Source organism: Mesoplodon densirostris, chromosome 11 (genome assembly GCF_025265405.1).
Source record: "Mesoplodon densirostris isolate mMesDen1 chromosome 11, mMesDen1 primary haplotype, whole genome shotgun sequence".
In the NCBI taxonomy this organism is placed as follows: Eukaryota; Metazoa; Chordata; class Mammalia; order Artiodactyla; family Ziphiidae; genus Mesoplodon; species Mesoplodon densirostris.
The window spans coordinates 7,965,372-7,984,459 of NC_082671.1; the positions used below are offsets into that span (position 1 = coordinate 7,965,372).

At 52.8% G+C, this 19,088-nt stretch overlaps 1 protein-coding gene across 7 annotated transcripts in view; it reads right to left on the reverse strand.

Annotated features, from left to right (window-relative positions):
• The window catches only part of CHD4 (chromodomain helicase DNA binding protein 4), a 30,407-nt gene extending 14,119 nt beyond the window's left edge, over nucleotides 1-16,288 (reverse strand). For 3 of the 7 annotated variants that reach the window (XM_060111762.1, XM_060111759.1, XM_060111758.1), the window contains exons 1-23: nucleotides 16,162-16,288; nucleotides 15,153-15,330; nucleotides 11,303-11,424; nucleotides 10,900-11,115; nucleotides 10,575-10,693; nucleotides 10,213-10,454; nucleotides 8,547-8,674; nucleotides 8,179-8,314; nucleotides 7,853-8,031; nucleotides 7,403-7,642; nucleotides 6,558-6,761; nucleotides 6,237-6,442; nucleotides 5,782-5,913; nucleotides 5,606-5,702; nucleotides 4,730-4,921; nucleotides 4,066-4,266; nucleotides 3,744-3,881; nucleotides 3,195-3,316; nucleotides 2,896-3,069; nucleotides 2,357-2,498; nucleotides 2,132-2,263; nucleotides 1,911-2,028; nucleotides 239-363 (exon numbers count right to left, since the gene is read on the reverse strand). In XM_060111762.1, coding sequence (XP_059967745.1) covers nucleotides 239-363; nucleotides 1,911-2,028; nucleotides 2,132-2,263; nucleotides 2,357-2,498; nucleotides 2,896-3,069; nucleotides 3,195-3,316; nucleotides 3,744-3,881; nucleotides 4,066-4,266; nucleotides 4,730-4,921; nucleotides 5,606-5,702; nucleotides 5,782-5,913; nucleotides 6,237-6,442; nucleotides 6,558-6,761; nucleotides 7,403-7,642; nucleotides 7,853-8,031; nucleotides 8,179-8,314; nucleotides 8,547-8,674; nucleotides 10,213-10,454; nucleotides 10,575-10,693; nucleotides 10,900-11,115; nucleotides 11,303-11,424; nucleotides 15,153-15,252 — 3,465 coding nt within the window. In that variant the 5' untranslated portion in view covers nucleotides 15,253-15,330; nucleotides 16,162-16,288. The remainder of the gene's footprint in view (nucleotides 1-238; nucleotides 364-1,910; nucleotides 2,029-2,131; nucleotides 2,264-2,356; nucleotides 2,499-2,895; nucleotides 3,070-3,194; nucleotides 3,317-3,743; nucleotides 3,882-4,065; nucleotides 4,267-4,729; nucleotides 4,922-5,605; nucleotides 5,703-5,781; nucleotides 5,914-6,236; nucleotides 6,443-6,557; nucleotides 6,762-7,402; nucleotides 7,643-7,852; nucleotides 8,032-8,178; nucleotides 8,315-8,546; nucleotides 8,675-10,212; nucleotides 10,455-10,574; nucleotides 10,694-10,899; nucleotides 11,116-11,302; nucleotides 11,425-15,152; nucleotides 15,331-16,161) is intronic. The other 4 variants (XM_060111764.1, XM_060111763.1, XM_060111765.1 and 1 more) reach the window with 3 other exon arrangements.
• Nucleotides 16,289-19,088: the final 2,800 nt, after the last annotated feature.

The window sequence follows — 19,088 nt, forward strand, 5'->3', positions numbered from 1 at the left end:
TTGCCCTCACACAACACTTCCCTTAGCACCCCTACCCCCAGATACCACCCTCTATCATGTTACCCAAAATAGGACCATAGCTAACCCAAACTCTCTGGCTTACAGTAAGGTAAAAGACATTTGAAAAGAATCTATTGTTTCCCCCTGAAACAACTAATCCCAGATGATAGAGCCCTCACAGAGAACACTATGCATTTCCAAAAAGTCACTGTAGACCAAGGCTGCTACCTCTGCTCACCTGGATGTCATTATGGGGGTTCCAGTCAGAGTCATAGATAATAACTGTGTCAGCAGTGGCCAGATTGATTCCAAGGCCCCCAGCTCGAGTGGAAAGCAAGAAGCAGAACTGCTGAGCACCTGGTGCTAAGAGAGGAACCAAAAACACCATTAGAGTTGTCTCTGGAATTCCAGTTAATAAACGTTTAAGGGATATCAGAAATATAAAACCTCACTAGGAGATGCAAACTATCGTATATAGAATGGATAAACAACAAGGTCCTACTGCATAGCACAGGGAACTGTATTCAATATCCTGTGATAAACCATAATGGAAAAGAAAATGAAAAAATATATGTATAACTGAATCACTTTGCTGTACAGCAGAAATTAACACAACATTCTAAACCAACTATATTTGAATTAAAAAAAAACCCACCTCATTAGGCAAACACAAAACGAATAATATTAATAAGTAATACTCATAAGCAAGGTCCACCACTGAAATCAGTGGGAAAGTTTAAGGAGAAACAGGATGTCACCACAGTCTCAAGTATCTCCCTCAAGATATTTATCAATCACAATGAAAAACAAAGAGTAACTTTACATGGGAGGAATTCAACAGACACCACCTTAACCAAGTGATCAAGGTTAACACCAGCAATGGAACATTATCAACATCATGTCCTCTCTGGGAATGATGCACTGAAAAGGACACAGCATCGCTTCTCTGGGATTCCTGTCCAAAATGTCTAGTGTCAACCTCATCATGAGAAAATATCAGACAAAGCAGAGTCGTTCTAGGGTTTCCCTGGTGGCGCAGTGGTTGAGGGTCCGCCTGCTGATGCAGGGGACACGGGTTCGTGCCCCAGTCCGGGAGGATCCCACATGCCGTGGAGCGGCTGGGCCCGTGAGCCATGGCCGCTGAGCCTGCGTGTCCAGAGCCTGTGCTCTGCAACGGGAGAGGCCACGACAGTGAGAGGCCCACGTACCGCAAAAAAAAAAAAAGAAAAAAAAAAAGGCAGAGACATTCTACAAAAGAGCCGACCAGTCGTCATCAAAAGTATCAACGTCATGAAAGGAAAGGAAAGAATGAAGACCTGGAAGAGAAACAACTACACTCGACGTGGGATCTGGGACTGGATCCTGACACAGTAACAGTGGTGACGTTCAACTCAAGTCTACAGTTTAGATAGTCGTGTGACAGCAGTGTTAATTCCCTGGGTTTGATCGTTGCACTGAGGTTGCGTAAGTCATTATTAAGAAAAGCTGGGTGAAGTGTATACACCAACTCTCTGTATTATTTTTTGAACTTTAAGTTCACAATTATTTCGAATTAAAAAGTAAAAACAAAGGAGAGGAGGTGATCGTGGCTACTGAGACAAGCCTGCCGCTAGCTGGCCATCTGGGTTTGCCAAGTCCGGTCCCTCCTGGGCCTCGAGATGCAATGCGGAGGGTTAAGTAAAGTGCCCTTCTTTTAGCAGAAAGCACAAAGACTCCCAAGGGAATAAACAATCTCCCAGCAATGATCCAATACATCCTTCCAATCAAGACATTCAAAAGTACTCTTCCACATCACTTGACAAAAGACCCTAAACCACTACACAGAAAAGCAGATGCTCAAGAAGAACAAGTGATCGGTCCAGAGCCGTGAGTGAGGGAAGCCAGGATCGGAGCCACTCCTTCCCTCTCACCATTGAAGCGGTCAATGGCCTCCTGACGCATGTTCCCAGTGATTCCACCATCAATACGTTCATATTTATAACCTTCATGTTCCAAGAAATCCTCTAGCAGGTCCAGCATCTTGGTCATCTGGAAAACGAGCACCCTTTAATTATGGGATTAATCAGAGGACAATCCCTCCCCTAGGTCACTGAGCTGTCCACTGCTGCCCACAAAAGCCCCCACACGATACCTGGGAGAAGATGAGTACGCGGTGCCCACCCTCCTTAAGGTTCTTGAGCATCTTCTGAAGCAGCAGTAGCTTCCCAGATGCTCTGATTAGGGCACTGCCATCATACATGCCATTAGGCATCTTAGGGGCTTCCTGAGGAAAGAAGCAAAGAAGGAAACAATATTGAAAGAAACCCCAAAGGGAGCAGTTCCCGCGCAGGGAGGAACAAGAGGTGGCACAACGTACCATGGCAGCCACGGGGAAAAGATACGGGTGGTTGCAGCACTTTTTCAGATCCATCACGACATTTAGCAAAGAGACCTGGTTGCCGCCGCCTCGAGCATTGAGCGCTTCAAAGTTGCGAGTGAGGATGTACTTGTAGTATTTCCTATGTGGGCAAGACGGCAAGATAAGTCATGCTCAAGAGCCTTTATGTGACTCATAATGCAGTCCCAGGGTCTGGGATCTTCTTTCCAACATAGCTCACTTTGGGACCGAGGAAACCTAAGAAGCGCCACCATCGTCATTTTAAACAAGGTAAGGATTAACTCAGTAAGAACTCTGGGCCGCACCACTGTAAAGCAATTATACTCCAGTAAAGATGGTAAAAACAAAGAGCTCTGGGCCCCAGCAACCTGGCAACAGGTTTCTTGAGCCCTCGCTGGCTCCTGTCACCACACGCCTCGCGGCGCAGTATGGAGAAGACTAGGAAGCACCGTGCAGGCTGGCAGGTGCCGAAGCGTGCCCGTCAGACGAAGCCAGCGCTTCCATCCCTTCAGACTCACTTCTGCATAGGGCTCAACTCCACACGCACAATCAGTTCTGTCTTGGAAGGCATGTTCTTGAACACGTCAGCTTTGAGCCGCCGCAACATGTGAGGCCCCAGCATGTCATGCAGTTTTTTAATCTGGTCCTCCTTGGCAATGTCAGCAAACTCCTCCAAGAAGCCTTCCAAATTGCTTCAGAAAGAGAAAGGAAAAAGTTGTTGGAGAGGGGGAAAGGAAGAAAGGAAAGTGACATAGGAAACGGGCAAAAGGAAGAATCAGAAGAATGCGGAGCCGATTATGGATAAGCGCACACTCACTGGAACCTCTCAGGGGTGAGGAAGTTGAGCAAGTGAAACAACTCTTCCAGGTTGTTCTGTAATGGAGTCCCTGTCAGCAACAGCTTGTGCTGGAGCGAGTAACCGTTTAAGACCCGGAAGAACTGGTGAGGCAGGAGAGAAGTGGAATTCAATAAGAAGACGGCTCCAGCACACGTCCACAGACTTCTGCTTTGCTGCCCAGCAGTTACGCCCCCATCCCCACCTTTTTTTTTTCCTTTATCTTCTTTCCCGTTACTAACTCTTCTTTCTTTTTTTTTGGCCGCACCGTGCGGCCTGCGGGATCTCAGTTCCCTGACCAGGGACTGAACCCGTGCCCCTTGTAATGGAAGCGCGGACTCTTAACCACTGGACCGCCAGGGAAGCCCTCCATCTTACTTTCAAGGCCTGGCCTCCAAGGGTGATCTATCACGAGTGAGGATGGAAGGCAGAGAGCCTTTCTCCCTTTCCTGTCCTCCTAGGGCTCCCCTTCATGAGTAGGTAGTACTAGAACACTAAACCTGGAGGCCACACCTCCCGCCCCGCCCTCACCTTAGACTGATTGTTCTTGAGCCGATGGGCTTCATCCACGATGAGGCAGGCCCAGTCAATGGAGCCCAAGATGGCCATGTCAATGGTGATCAACTCATAGGACGTCAGCAGCACGTGGAACTTCACAGATGCCTCTTTCTGCACAAGAAGGCAACCTGGTCACTCCTGTCCAACTCCGCCGGTACAGGCCAAGTCAAGGGACTCCGGGGGGTTTCCCTCCTCCCAGCTATTATCCTTTCGCCTCACCCCGGGGACCGGGACACGAGGGGCCCAGAGCAACAACTCCCCTCTCCGAGGGTGGGTCTCCCTCCCGCTGCGGTACCTTCATGCGGGAAGCCTTCTTGCCGCCACGAATGGCATTGTCCTCAAAGGAGAACTCATTCTCTCGGATGATGGCACGGCTGTCTTTGTCACCCACGTAGGTCACCACATACATATCTGGAGCCCACATTTCAAACTCCCGCTCCCAGTTGATGATGGTAGAAAGAGGGGCGCTCACTAGGAAGGGGCCTTTGGAATGACCCTTTGAGGAAGAAGAGGAGACAGAGAGTAAGGACTGAGGGTCCCACACGCAACCCGAGCGCCCACCCTGCCCCTGCCCCGGAATGGGCGGAGGACGGGCGTGTGCCGCTCCTCTCCCTCCCTTCTCCATGTACCAACACGCCCTGCCTGCCCTGCAGGGAGCTTACACCGCACCCCTGCCGCTCAACGTCTCTCCACGCTACTTCTACCCACAGCTCTGCTTGTCTCAGCGCATATCCGTCCCCCAGGACCGAGGCTCCAGGCACCCACCACTAATCCCACCCACAGTTCCATTCCCTCCAGTCTGTCTCTGGGTACTTGCGTCTATCTTACTGTCACTCAACACTGTTCTCCAGGGCCACAGACCAATTTTTCTTCTTCCTTTTTCTGTCTCCTCAGAGTGTAAGAGGAGACCACGAACACAAAATACCCACACAAAAAACCAACAGCCCCAGCTCTCCTACCTCCTTGTAGAGGGAATAGAGGAAGACTGCGGTCTGCACGGTCTTCCCAAGGCCCATCTCGTCAGCCAAGATGGTGTCGGTGCCTTGAGCCCAGGAGAAGCGCAACCAGTTCAAACCCTCCATCTGATAAGGGTGCAAGGTTCCACCTGTAGCGTCCAGGTACTCTGGCTGTCGCTCATATTTCACTGTTGGCTGAAGGATGAAATAAAGAAGTCAAGAGCTGGCCAAGAATTCCCTTCCTTCCGTTAAAACAGCAGCTGCCTCCTCCTGACACACTCTCACTAGATCCTACTCGAGGGAGCCACAAAAAATGGTGGGAAAAAGGTGCCTAACGGTTACTGTAACTTTGTGTTTTATTTAGGATCCTCCAGGAAGCAAGGCAAGACGGAGATCTTGGTCCTACAGACATCCAAGAAAGACACATCATAGTCTCCTTGGCAGTACAGTAAATTCTACCGGTCAGGAACCACCAGGTAAATGATCCTATGCCCCCTCTAGATTTATCTGTTTAACCTTAACCAGACTCACCTTCTATTACACAAAACCCCGGAAGAATTCAGCCGTGAATTAAGGGTCAGAAGACCCAGGTTCCAAAACAAGTTTCACAAAAGCTCGGTTACGTGACCCCTCCATACCTGACACCTCCTCAGTCATATAGACACTAACATCTACGTTTTTATTTTTCTGATGAGGAAGAGAGAAAATAAAGTAATCCTAGTATTTTTCCCCTGATTTACAGAGGTGTGGAGAATTAGGGAAGCAGTCTGTGTGAAGCAACTTAGCTGCAGTGATCACTTGAGACCACGCCTTCAGACTGGAGCACACAACGTACGTCGTCCTACCTGACAAACCGCCCTCCCTCTCCTGCTGACTCACGTCAACCGTTGGGGTTTCAGGGGGCCTCTCCAACTTCCTCAGCTTCACCTTCTTGAGCTTCTTGCCCGGTCGTCCTTCCTCACCCCTCATCAACTCCCTAAGGAAGACAGATACGTCACACGGCTGCCTGGAGTCCTTCTCGGTGAGCAGCAGCTCTACTCATCCAAGTCCCTCACCTGTGATTCCAATAGCCCTGCTTGAACAGGTCGTAGTCCTGTATCTCCACGTCCTCACTCTCCCAGGACGCCTGGTCATAGGGCAGGTCCCGCCACTTGATCAAGTAGTGGACGTGGCCCTTCTTGTCCACACTGCGAAGTCCAGGAGAGAAAACCCTCAGAGCCAGAAGGCCACCCCGCTCTGATCCTCTCAAACACCAGACCTCTAAGGAGGCCAGACACCAACGTCTTCAGAACCAAAGACATCTGGTCTACCGGTCTTTGCACCAAAAAGGATCTCTAACCTACAGTCTACGGCTCCAATAACAGGATTCAGTCAGTCGATAACATACTGAGTGTCTCATCCAAGTGTAACTTACTGGTAACATCCATTTTCTTAATTAATCCCCCGCGGAGACGCTGCCCACCTCCAGTATGCCCAAGACAAGCACAGTCTGGCCCAGCTCCCCTGGTACCTGTGGTTGAGAATTCGGTGGATCATCATCCACTCAGGTTTTATCCCGTAGCGATAGAAGCGTTCCTCCATCTCTGCAAATTTAGGGTCCTTGTTCTTCCGCTTCCGGCTCTTCTCTTCATCACCACCAAAGTCCCCAGAGGGTGGCTCATCCATATCATTCTTCCGCTGATAGTTTCGGAACATCACTTGACAGTGCAGCTCCAACTGCAAGCGGAAAGAAGTCACCAAGGAGTCATGTCCACGCCTTCTACCCACAAGGCTGTTTTCTCTCACTACCCTCCTTCATTGCAGCCCCACATCTACTCTATCCCAGGTTTACCTGCAGTTCAGACACCCAGGAGCAGTGCCAGTACGACATGCCTTGCCATTTCACAAAGAACTGCCGCTCCGGCCGCCCCTCCAAGGGCTTGGGGGACGGAGTATTGGGATCAGCATCTGGGGGCCGAGGCACTGGTGTGGGAGATGGTGGCTGACCCCACTTCCAGATTAGGATCTTCTGAACTTTGCCCTTAAGAGCTGGACACTAAGAGGAAAAGAGATAATCCAACACTGAATCATTACCACGGCATAGCCCACAGGCAGCTTCAACCTCATCAAAGGATTATTAAAACCTCATTTCAAGTAAGACCTAATCCCAGGACCCTAATCCCAGGAGAGAAGAACAGAATTCCCTCTGTTTCTGGACTTCATCCAGGATTTGTGAGACATTATCACTCCTATCTGCCTAACAGAGCCAGTAGCTAGACTTCAACAATAACCCAGAACAAGTAGGCACAGAAAAGTCACAGACCTGGGGCTCAGAATTCCTCCCTTAAGCAATCTAACAGCATTCAGTGGCCCTATTATATCGCCAAGCTACCAAGACCTCGAGGCTGGGTGTCAAGACAGGAAAGGATATTCTGGGCTAAAAGAACACCGCTCCGTCCCACTTCGGAGAGCTGGCAAAGCATCAACTCTGTTCAAAGTTAGTCCTACGGTTTCCCAGAACAAAGGTATCCCATGACTATACGGGGAAGGAAACTCCGTGCCTCAGGGCTAAAAGGCCTATATCTCCAGTGACCTCTCCTGCACCTCAGCCTCACGACACGTGCACGTAAGAGGGGTAAACCCTGCTGCTGGACCACACCTCCCTCATCTCTCCACCGGCTGGGGCCGGGCACCCACCGTACAGCGGGGACAGAGCCACTCTCCGTTGGGGATCTCTGGAAGGGGAGGGTTCAGGCAGTGGATGTGGTAGGAGGAAGGACAGGCGTCGCAGCAGAGCAGCTCCCCCCCATCCTTGCAGACCCGACAGAACTCCATATGGTGGTCATCCTCCTCTTCAGGGTCTCCCCCCACCTCTTCCAGGATCTCCTCACCCTCCGAATTGTCCTCTTTCGCCTCCCACTGGATGCCTTCCTTCTCCTGCAGTCAAGGACCACAGAGTCAGATTACTACCACCCCCCACCCCGACCCCCACCCCCGTCTGAACCGCGCCCATCATTCCTTTGAAAGCTTCCCAAAGCCCGTAGCCAGCAACGCCACCACTTCTACCCCCCTCCAGGCCCGAAAGAGTTTCATCATCCCACCTTTCCGCTCGAGGGTCCCAAAGGGCCACGACGGCCAGGCACTCACGCAGTGTGGGCAGCTCCACTTGCCCTCGGGAGCCTTCTCCATATCCGGATCCAGGCAGACCATGTGGTAAGCTCGGGGACAGGTATCACACAGGATGATCTCTCCGCCTTGCTGGCACACCTCACAGTAGTCCTGGTGGTCTGTCTCATAACCATCCACAGCAGTCACCTCCTCCTCGCCTAGGCAAGGAAGAGGGAAAGCCCAGTTATTAGAAAACACCTCCCTCCCCCCACCCCCCTAACCCCAACCCCTATCTCCTTAGGGAGCCGCTTCCCCAGTCATTCCCCCCTCATTCCATTACATACTGATACAGAAAAGAAACGCACCTTTCTTCTTCTTTTTCGTGGTCCGGAGTTTCTTGCGGCTGCGGCTACTGCGGCTGGTAGAACCGTCAGAGACAGAGTAGCTATTGATACTGGCATCATCGAAGTCGGACTCCACATCTAAGTCGTCATCCTCACTCTGGCAGGATGAGAAGGTTAGAGGTTCAGGCCAAGGGGGAGGAGAGAGTGGTGCAGAAGGGATCACCCTTTTACTAGGGGTGCCGGAATCCCAGCAAGGGAGCCGAGTCACCTCTTCTATGGCCAACTCCCCACATCCTCATGCACCTACCGGGAACCCTGAATCCCGACATAAGACCAGATCCTCCCCGTTAGCTAAGGCACCCTCACCAGGGGACAGGCTGGGCTCTCACCGAGGATCTCTTACGCTTAGAACCAAAACCTCCCAGCTTGATTTTCAGGGGAGCTACTTTCTTGGGCTTAGGCTTCTTGGCATCAGGGACACGAGGGCTGCCCTTGGGCTTCCTCCGAGCATTGGGACCTACATCAGGAGAAAGCAGGTAAGATCATACAATCCAAATACACACCACAGAGCAGAACATGGGAAAGATATTGGGTTGGCCAAAAAGTTCCCTCGGTTTTTAAGTAAACGTAAAAGACACATGTTTCATTTTCACCAAGAACGTTATTGAACAGCGTATTCACCGTTTTGTTCCACTACCCTCTGCCATTTTTCAGGCAACTTCATAATTCCATCTTCCCAAAACTTTTGATCTTTTTGAGCAAAGAACTGTTCCAGGTGCCTTTCACAGTCTTCCAGGGAATCGAAATTTTTTCCATTAAAAGAATTTTGTAAAGACCAAAACAAATGGAAATCCAAAGGTGCAATGTCTGGTGAATATGGCGGAGGAATCAGAACCTCCCAGCCAAGCTGTAACAGTTTTTCCCTGGTCATCGAAGAAACATGCGGTCTTGCAATAGCCTGATGGAAGATTATGCATTTTCTGTTGACTAATTCCGGACGCTTTTCGTCGAGTGCTGCTTTCAGTTGGTCTAACTGGGAGCAGTAGCTGTTGGAATTAATCATTTGTTTTCTAGAAAGAGCTCACAATAGAGGACTCCCTTCCCATCCCACCATATACACAACATCACCTTCTTTGGATGAAGACCGGCCTTTGGCATAGTTGGTGGTGGTTCATTTCGTTTGCCCCACCATCTTTTCCGTTCCACATTATTGTACAGTATCCACTTTTCACCACCTGTCACAATTTGTCTTTAAAACGCCAACATTTTCGTTACATTTAAGTAGAGAGTGGCATGCGGAAACACGGTCGAGAAGATTTTTTTCACTTAATTTATGTGGAACCCAAACATCAAAGCGATTAACGTAACCAAGCTGGTGCAAATGATTTTCAACGCTTGATTTGGAGATTTTGAGTATGTCGGCTATCTCCCGCGTGGTATAACGTTGACTGTTCTCAGTTAAGGTCTCGATTTGATCACTATCAACTTTAACTGGTCTACCCGACCGTGGAGCATCATCCAGCGAGAAATCTCCAGCATGAAACTTCGCAAACCACTTTTGACATGTTCGATCAGTCACAGCACCTTCTCCATACGCTGCACAAATCTTTTTTTTGCACTTCAGTTGCCTTTTTACCTTTCTTGAAATAAGCATAATACGTCGAAAATGTTGCTTTTTTTCTTCCATCTTCAATATTAAAATGGCTACACAAAAATTCACCAATTTTGATAAGTTGTTTTTTTAAATGCACGCTGGTATGTCAGCTGTCACAATACAACCTAACGAAATTGTTTCGAATGAAGCTAAAGACAACTAAGTGCTACGAGAGCCATCTTACGGAAAACACAGAGCGAACTTTTTGGCCAACCCAATGAAACATTCCCCACCTGAAATATCTCTACGTGGCCAGCTTCCCCAGTTTCCCTCCTAATCCACGGTTCGTTCCCACCTCCTAGCTTCCATCTTTGGGCTGACAGAAGAGCGCGTCCGCGCTTCCTCCAACTTCGACCTCCCAAGCCAGCACTAGTCCCCGCTCCCGCTGAGTCCCACGTCACCTTTGCCCTCCTTGGTCTTGGCCTTGCGGATAGGCACCTCCACGGGGGGCGGAGGAGGGGCGACCTCAGTGGCCGTCACCATGCTCTCCACCACGGCCACTGCCGCAGCTGCTGCTGCCGCCACGGAAGCCCCAGAACTGCCTTTGAAGGGGTTGTTGGTGCTGAACTCCCGCCACTTCGCGCCCAAAACCATCATCATCTTGGAGACAGCGATCTTGGGGTTTTTGGCAGCAATGAGGGGTCTGGGGGAAAAGTGGCAGGAACAGAAAAGAGAAAAAGGTCAAAAATAAAGGAGGCGGGGGAGGTGAGAAGAGATTACAGAAGCGCTCTCCATCTCCTGCCCCCAAGACCCTCCTGTTTACCGGACAAACTGGCTGAAGGCCTTGTAGTTGGTGAGGGTGCGATAATCCTCCTCTGAGAACACATGGTCAATGTCTTCCATGCCCCAGTCTTCCAGGAGCTGAGCAGATGATTTAGGCTCCTGCAGAGAGAGCGAAGTCAAAGCCTGACTCCCAGGGCCCATCCTCGCTAAGGGAGGTTGAGTTGCCACGAAGGCTGGTGAGTCCAGGGTAAGAGGGCTAAGCAGGAATCATTAGAAACAGGTGGAGAGAAAACATTCTAAGGGGCAGCCGAGTGTCTGGAAGACAAAGGACAGAAGCACAGAGAAGAGGCTGGAGGTCCAGGCACCTTTGAATCATCGTCTTCGTCATCCTCCTCCTCTTCCTCTTTCCGCTTGGACTTACTCTTCTTTTCTTTCTTGGGTCCGAGCTTCTTCTTCTTCTTCTTGCCAGGGGTATAGTCGCTGCCCTCACTGTCTGAGCGCAGAGCCACCTCTTCGTCCTCCTCCACAAACTCCGGCCCCTCCCCAGAGCTGTCCCCCAGCTGCCGGCATAAGAGCATACGCTGGAGCAGGCAAGGGGGAGAGGGAGACATACACACACATGCTACACACATGCTGACCTCAGGACAGCCCTGGGGCTCCCGCCCAGGACCTGGCCCACCGCCCCAGGGCAAGAAACCAAGGCCCCAGCCCTCCACCGAGCACCTCCCATTTCCTCCTGCTGCCCATAACATCCAGTCACCCACTCACCTCCTTTTTTTGGCGCTTGCTCTTAGGGATTTTAGGGTCCCGAGGTTTCTTAGGCTTTTTCTTTTTCTTGAGCTTTGGAGTCTCTGCTTCTGACAAATCCTCTTCCGGGTCCTCTTCGTTTTCTACATATATTTTGGCAAAGAAAGGTAGGCAGGGAAAAGATCAATAGCAAAAGGTTAGGGCCCAATCCAGAGGCTTTAGACTTTATTCCCCCACCTCCTGTCCCAGATTCCACTGAAGAGAACTGCTATACACGCCACAGAAGGAAGCTGATACTCAGGACAAAAACAGACAAAGAGAGAGCTGTATATGCCTGAAATAGGCCTGCCGGGCCAGACCAGGCCCACCTCGGGCAGCTGTCCAGACCCCTGCCTCCTCTCCCTCATCCCTAACACGAGTCCTCTATGTGTTCACCAGCGCAGCTGAATCAAGCTGCATACAGTTAACCAAGTAAGAGAAATAGGCCTAGTCCTCCTATAACCAGCCACCAAGTATTCCATAAACCATGAAATGAGAATAAGAGGTCCTACGCAGAAGGCAAAAACTAAAGAATATACCCTCAGCACATTCCCAGAACAGTACCTGCTTGAGGGTCCCAGAAACCACACCCTTCACTAACCCCTTTGGCTCATCACTGCGCAAAACAGCCAGAACCTCCAAGCCCCAGGTTCGGGGGCCAGCCCAGGATCACGCCCACTCCCAAAGCTGATTTCCTTTCCCCATCTCCAGCTCTACTGCTCCTCCCCAGCTTCTCCTGGGTCAGTAGCCTCTTCTCCCCAGGGGCCCAAATCAGCCCAGCTGTCACCATCCCCCCCCTTCCTCCCCCCATCTGGCTCCACCTCCTCCCCGGCTGGGAGCACACACAAAGCCTGGGGTAATACTGAGAGCTCCTGGGCAGGCCTAGGTGGGAAGGGGCACAGAGTGGGAGGAGAAGGCCAGGAGGCAGCTTCCTTTGTAACAGACATTCACACCAGCGCACCGGCTCCCTCCTCTCCCCCTCCTGCTTCCCAAGCCAACCCCCCCACCCAAGGAGGGAGGAGTGGAGAAGGGAGTGGAGAGAAGGAGGGAATGCCTCACCCACTGAGAAGGAAAATGGCTCCTGACCACAGAAGCCAACCCAGGGCACCCGGCTGCCAAGAGAGGACAGACAGGAAGTGGCAGGGGAGGGGGTGCGGTTGAGAGAGGTAGCCGGGCAAAGACTACCCTCTCACAGAAGACTTCCCAAATTACTACCTGGCCCCAGGTCCAAACGCCACCTCTTCTAACACCTACTGTGGGATGACACTGCTCTCAAGAGGCCATTCTAATAATGTCTTAGGCAAGGAAACCCAAGACACCTTGAAGGGTGACACCATGTGAGGGGCTGACTTACTCCCTCAATCGTTATGCTTTCAATCATCAGAGCTTAGATTTAACAAGAGTTCTGTGGAGCTGTGGTCAGAGCACACAACCTTCCTTCTGACACCCAAAAGATTTACCTTGAGGAATGGGAGCCCACAAGACGCCTCTGAAACTCAGTTTCCTCATCACCTCTACCAGAGTGCAGGCCACAGATCCTAAACCACCGCTAACAGATTAGAGGTAGCCACCTATCCAACACAGAGAAAAAGGAGCAGCACCTAGAGAGTGGTGGACAACAGAATGCTTCCTTTTCTCCTACACATGCTCTCTGCTCCTGACCCCCAGAACTGGCCCTAAAATGCCTCTGACTCCGCCCTTCCTGTGCGAGGCAGATACTAGGGAACAGGCGGCACTGGGCTGGACAAAGCACCACCAGCCTCCCCCTTTCCCTCTCAGCCCAGGATCAGGCCAGGCACAAGACAGCCCCTCCCATTCCCTTGGGAATGGGACACCAGCCTGGATCTCACCAGAAAGAATCATTTTCTTAAGGGCTTCTCCCCAGCAATCCCCGTGGTGCCCCCCTTCCCAATCAGCCACGCCTCCATAAAAGCTGGAAGTAGAGACAAGGACAAACTAAACTCACGGAGGCAAAGGGGACACCCTTCCATCCACTTAAGACCCTCAAACTTCTCAAGCAGATGTGCTGACAGGGCAAGCGGTAAACTGGCTGAGATATAGAGAACGATTTGGGAAAGGGGCAGGAATGGGGTGGGGCGAGTGGAAAAACTGGGTCACGCTACAGCTTGGGGGAGAGTTCACCCTGGGAGCCCACAGGCTCCCAGTCAACACAGGGGCAGCCCCAGACCAAGGGGCCAGTGGGAAGCCAAGATGTGGAACCGTCACTGGCTGGATGGCACTGCTACTTCTCATGCCCCGCACAGCAACGACGGGGCTGCCTCACCACTAGCACCACCCTACCCCCACCTTGGGCCATAGCACAGAAATCTACCACCTTGGGGCTTCCCTGGTGGCGCAGTGGTTGAGAGTCCGCCTGCCGATGCAGGGGACACGGGTTCGTGCCCTGGTCCGGGAAGATCCCACGTGCCACGGAGCGGCTGGGCCCATGAGCCATGGCCGCTGAGCCTGCGCGTCCGGAGCCTGTGCCCCGCAACGGGAGAGGCCACAACAGCGAGAGGCCCACGTACCGCAAAAAAAAAGAAATCTACCACCTTGCCCTACACAGTGATGAGACTCAAGCCTAAGATTCTTATCCCAACAGCTGAAGATTCAGTAAGAAGACTGACCCTCTCCTAAGTGGCCTCAGGTTGAAGTGAAGACTTCCAACTTAGAAAGTGCCAAATGTGGAAACATCTCTCCCAGACCACCTCAACTTGCAGCTGGAGCTAAGGAAAGAGAAGGCAAAAGTGAAAGATGTTTGATGAGAAACAAAAACAGGACCAGCAGGCTCCAGAATTAAAATAAAAATATAAACGAGGAAGATGAAGAAATGGCATGTTAAAAAAAAAAACTAAACTAAAAAAAAAGATCAAGGAAACAGGTAGGTGACTTAGCTAAGCGCTCTGAAGAACGAAGGACAGAGGAGAGAGACATCCACTTAGCAACATGACATCCATCATCAGTTGAGGATAGACAAGAGCCATGCCAATCATGCAGGCTGGTTATAACCACTGGGATTCGGCCAGTCCAAGGAGCCACCCCAAAACACAGACAGCACAACCCCCAACACACCGACACAAACACTTCACACCACCAGCCCAAACCCCAGGCTACCTGCACAGGGCAGAAGCCTCCTGGGAAAAAAGCCAGGATTAAGTCCACTTGCCAGGGGAAGAGGGGTGCCCAGGGTGTCACCTTCCTTCTTTTTGCTCCTCCTAGTATATCCTGCAGGGTATGACATCCTACCCCTAGCTTCACTCAACATTCCAGCAATCTGCCTGACTAAAAGCGCTCTAGATCCCAGCTGAGAAGCGCAATTCAAACTTCACACGGTTGAAACTGCACAGAAAGCCGGTAACCGATCAGAAGCTAAAAATAATCAGAGAGTAACCCGCACTCCCTCTTTCCTTTCCACAGCAGCAGCTACAGGATCCTACTAGCAGAGATGCCCGGCTGGTCTCCTCCAACCGCAATCCTCAACCCCGCCGCCGCCGCCGCCGCCGCGCAGCCTCCAGGGGTCCCAGCTACCTGCATTCCTCCTAGGACCCACGCCAGGCAAAGCCTGCCAGCCCGGAGAGCTCCCTCAACCGGGATCTGCACAGCATTCCCGAAGACAGTGCAGCAAGCTTGCATCGCGGTCCGCGGAGCCCAGAAGGCACATGGCTTCCAGCCCCCTCGCACAACAGCTCCGCAGAAGGGAACCACTCCCTTCGGATGCCCTCCACCTCCGACTGCACAGAGAAAGCCCAGAAACTCAACCCTGCCACACCAGAGTCGCCAGGGAGGGCCCAGATGGCTCCTTCCTGCCCGGGGCCCTTGGGGAAGCTGTTACCTGGGTGGGGAGGGGGCAAGCTGTTGTTCAAAAGTGCATCCATATCCTCCTCCTCGCTGCCCGCTGAGCAGGGGGACGGGGAGCCCAGGCCCGACGCCATCCCCTTCCGCTCCCGGCCAGGGAATTGGCCCAGCTGCTCCTGCCTGCGGCCTGGGGCCCTCGACACTGGCCCGAGTCACTGTGCGGGGGAGGGGGGAGAGAAAGAGAACAGTGACGCGCACGGCCCCCTCCCCCACCCCGCCGCGCTTTCCGCCCACCCCCGGCCGCCCCACAGCCACCCGAGCAGGGCACCCGAACCACTCAGGCTGAACTTTAGTTCCACACTCCCGGGGGCAGCCCGGAAGCCGGCTCCCCGGCTGGAGCCCCCCAGACGAGAGGGAGCGGCGCCCCCGAGGGCAGGCCGGTGCCGGCGTGGGGAGGGGAGAAGCCGCTGGACGGAGCCGGGCGTGACGGGGGAAGGGGTCCGAGTGGCCGCGGCGCGGGAGGGCCGGGGGAGGCGGCCGGCGGCGAGGCGCTCGGGGACACAAGGTCACTGGGGGGTGGGGGGGCGCCTCCCTGCGCCTGGGGAGGGGCCAGTCCCCAGACAGGGTAGCTCTCCAAAGGCTGTCCTCTGGGACAACTCGGGCTCTCCGGAGGAGCCGCGGGGACGAGGGGGCGTGGAGGCTCGGCGCTCCAGGGGGCTGGAGGCAGGGGCGTGGGGGGCCGGAGCTCCCACCGGGCAGGGGGCCGGGCCACGTGTCCCGGGGGGCAAGTGAGCAAAGGGCGAGGGGGGCGCCGGGCATTGTGGGAGGCCAAGCCTGAGGTGGGGAGTCGCGGGGAGCGAGACTCGGGCCGGACGAGGGCGGGGGCTGGGCGCCCTGCAGGAAAGGGAGAGGCAGGGTCGGCTCCCCGGGCAGGGGGCGGTCCGCGGGTCCGGGGACGCCTGAGGGGCGGTTGGGTGGAGGGAGGACCCTCGGGGCTGGTCGGGCTGAGAGGGGTTGTCTCTCTGGGAACCCCGCGTTCTCCTCACCCCAGAGCCGCCTCAGGTCGCGCTGGGTCCGGCCCGGTGTCACTCCCGCTCCGGCTCCTCCTCGCCGCGGCCGAAGGGGGGAAAATGGCTCCGGCTCCAGCGTCGCCTCTTAAAGGGCCCGAAACACCGGCCGGGAAATCCCACCGCACAGGCCCCGCCCCCCCACGGACAGCCCATAATAACCTCAACCAACTCCAACCCCCCCTCCACTACCGCCACCCTCCTCCCTAGGTCTCCCGGGCAACCCCCGCCCCCTCGTCGCTCCGGCAACCATTGACCACGCCCCCTCGAGCGCGCGCGCGCGTGTCACCCGGGCAACCACCCACCCCCTGGCCATCCCATAATACACACGGACACCACCACCACCACCACCACCACCACCCGCCCCCGACGCACACACAGTCCATACACATATATGCCAGGGCTGTTAACATCTCATGATATTGCCGACCTTTTGCAACTAACCCTTTACACCCCCAGACATCCCATAATAGCCATCCTTTGCCAACTTCTTCACTCTTGGCCCTAATGCTAACATCCCATAATAATTCGTCACCTCTCCCTCCCCATGGCCATCCCATAATAAGCACCCCTCCCAGCCATTCAGCCTCACATCCCATAATACTCAATCCCCATCCCCCACAGACATCCCATAATAACCACTCTTCATCCACCCCCAGTTTGATATCCCATAATAGGCAGAAACTCACCCCCCCACACAACGGACACTTCGGCCTCCTCCCACACACATCCCGTAATAATCAGTCTCCCACCTTCTATACTGACATCCCATAATAACTAACCCCCTGGCGCTGCCCTCGGCCCCTGCAGGCTAGATCCTCACAACATGACCCCCAAGCTTCACACACTCATTCTAAGTCCACAGCCCGTAATAACCACTCCTCCCCTATCACAGAGACATCCATAATGATCAAGAGCCTTACTGTCACCCCACGGAGGGACAACTAATCTCCTTTCCTCTAACACTGGAAAGATATCCCATAAGTTTACTCCCCCACCCACACCCTGACATCCCATAATAATTGCAAAGGACCCGTGGTCAACCAGACATACCATAATACTCCCAGCACAACCCAGAGTCACATCCCATAATGCTTCATCTCCACTCCACCACCCCTCTACCTTTCCAGCCAGGCATCCCATAATATTCATACTCGTACCTCCCCTGTCTCCAAGGCTGTCAGTCTATTCTAACACCCACACCAGCGAGGATGAAACAGGCTACCCACATTGCCCTCTCCCCCACCCCAACTTGTACACACCTTCATCCCTTAATGAGCCAAAGCAGTGTCCTGGCACAAAGCCTCTTGACGTCTAAGATGGACCCTAGCTTCCCTCATCCATCATTTCCAGACACGCAGGAACTGAGAGTCAACCTTGGGCCCCACCCAATCCCACCAAAATCCAGGTGTTCTCCAGACACTTACCTCCAGTTGAGTTTTGAGTAAGACCAACCAAATACCACACTGGCCAGATGAGCCATTCACATAAACTTTAGTGCACCCCAAAGCATCCCATAATAATTACAGACTCCCACCTAAAGATTATTTCTCAGCATTCCAGCAGTCCTCTTCCCACACCGCCTCCCCAGGTCAAGTGGTCTATTCTCACCCCTAGGCCATTCCTATGGATGGACATCCCACCATGGTGTGAACTGAGGATCCAGCTACATACACACAAAGATCCAAGAACTGCTCTCTCTCTGCTCACTGCTACTCATGCTTATGCAACAGATGTTGACGGAGTACCTAGCAAGGCGCAAAGCTGGGCACCATGGGGAGTGCCTCCCTTCAAGAAGCAGAAACAACCAAACTCCAAGATGAGATAGAATGTCTGGTGTCAACAGAAAACTGAGTGCTATTTCCTAATTTTCTGTTACAGAGAATAAAACAAATCCCAACTGATCTCAGGAGAGGTCAGATCCCAGTAGAAGTTCTCAGCCGTCCTTCTAGAGCCCGGAAGGTATTTCAAAAGGATTTACAATATAGATGGATGGTCAAGATAATCTCCTATCTGCTCCCTACATACTAGGGGATTTTGATTGGAAAGCAACGTTCATCCATCCAGCGTTTCTAATACTGAAATTCTATAATATCATCATGTGCTTCCTTCTTGAGAGATGCATCAACATGCCAGAATCGTCATCCTCGTGCTTGAACACCAAGTTCTGTTACCCTCAGTGCCCCATGTTTCTTATTTTTATCCTTTCTCATTTTATATCCTGAAATCTCATAATACTTCCAACTGCCCCCATCCTCATCTTGTTGAGGTCCCATTCTCCACCCCAAAAAAACCCCTCATCTTTGTATAACGTTCACCATCTTCCCCTCCTGTGTACAAGTCAACATCCCAGAATGCCTTCTTCATTTATTATGCCACAAGGTCGCCTCCCAACACATACCACCCCCTTCCCTAACTGCACCTACCCTGCAGCCACACTGGGGACCCAGCCCAAGAAAGTCAGAGAGCCCAATCTTAGAATCTTTTGGCCCTAAGAGAACCTAAGTCTACAGCCTGTCACTTTTCCCTCTTCCTGATCCCCAGGGAACCAGGGCCTGGGTGAAAACCAATATCCCAGCGCCACTTCCTTGCTGCCACCGCTCCAGACCCCAAAGTCAGATAATATCTTCCTCTGCTTTTCACACAAGTCCAAGACCCTTGGTGGTAGGACAGGTTGAAGAGAAACCGGAACTTCCTCCTAGGAGAGGCCCTTCCTGACCAGAAGTGAGTGGGACGAACCTCACATCATCTCTGCATTGCCCTTCTAATCTCACTTCCCTAGAGAAAGGGCCTGGCCAGATGACTCTCCCTCCTCTGGGAACCTCAGGACTGGAGAACTGGAGAGGAGAGATGAATTCAGGAGACGCAAGAGCTTGCTTCGGGAAATCACCATCCCTATGCTTCCA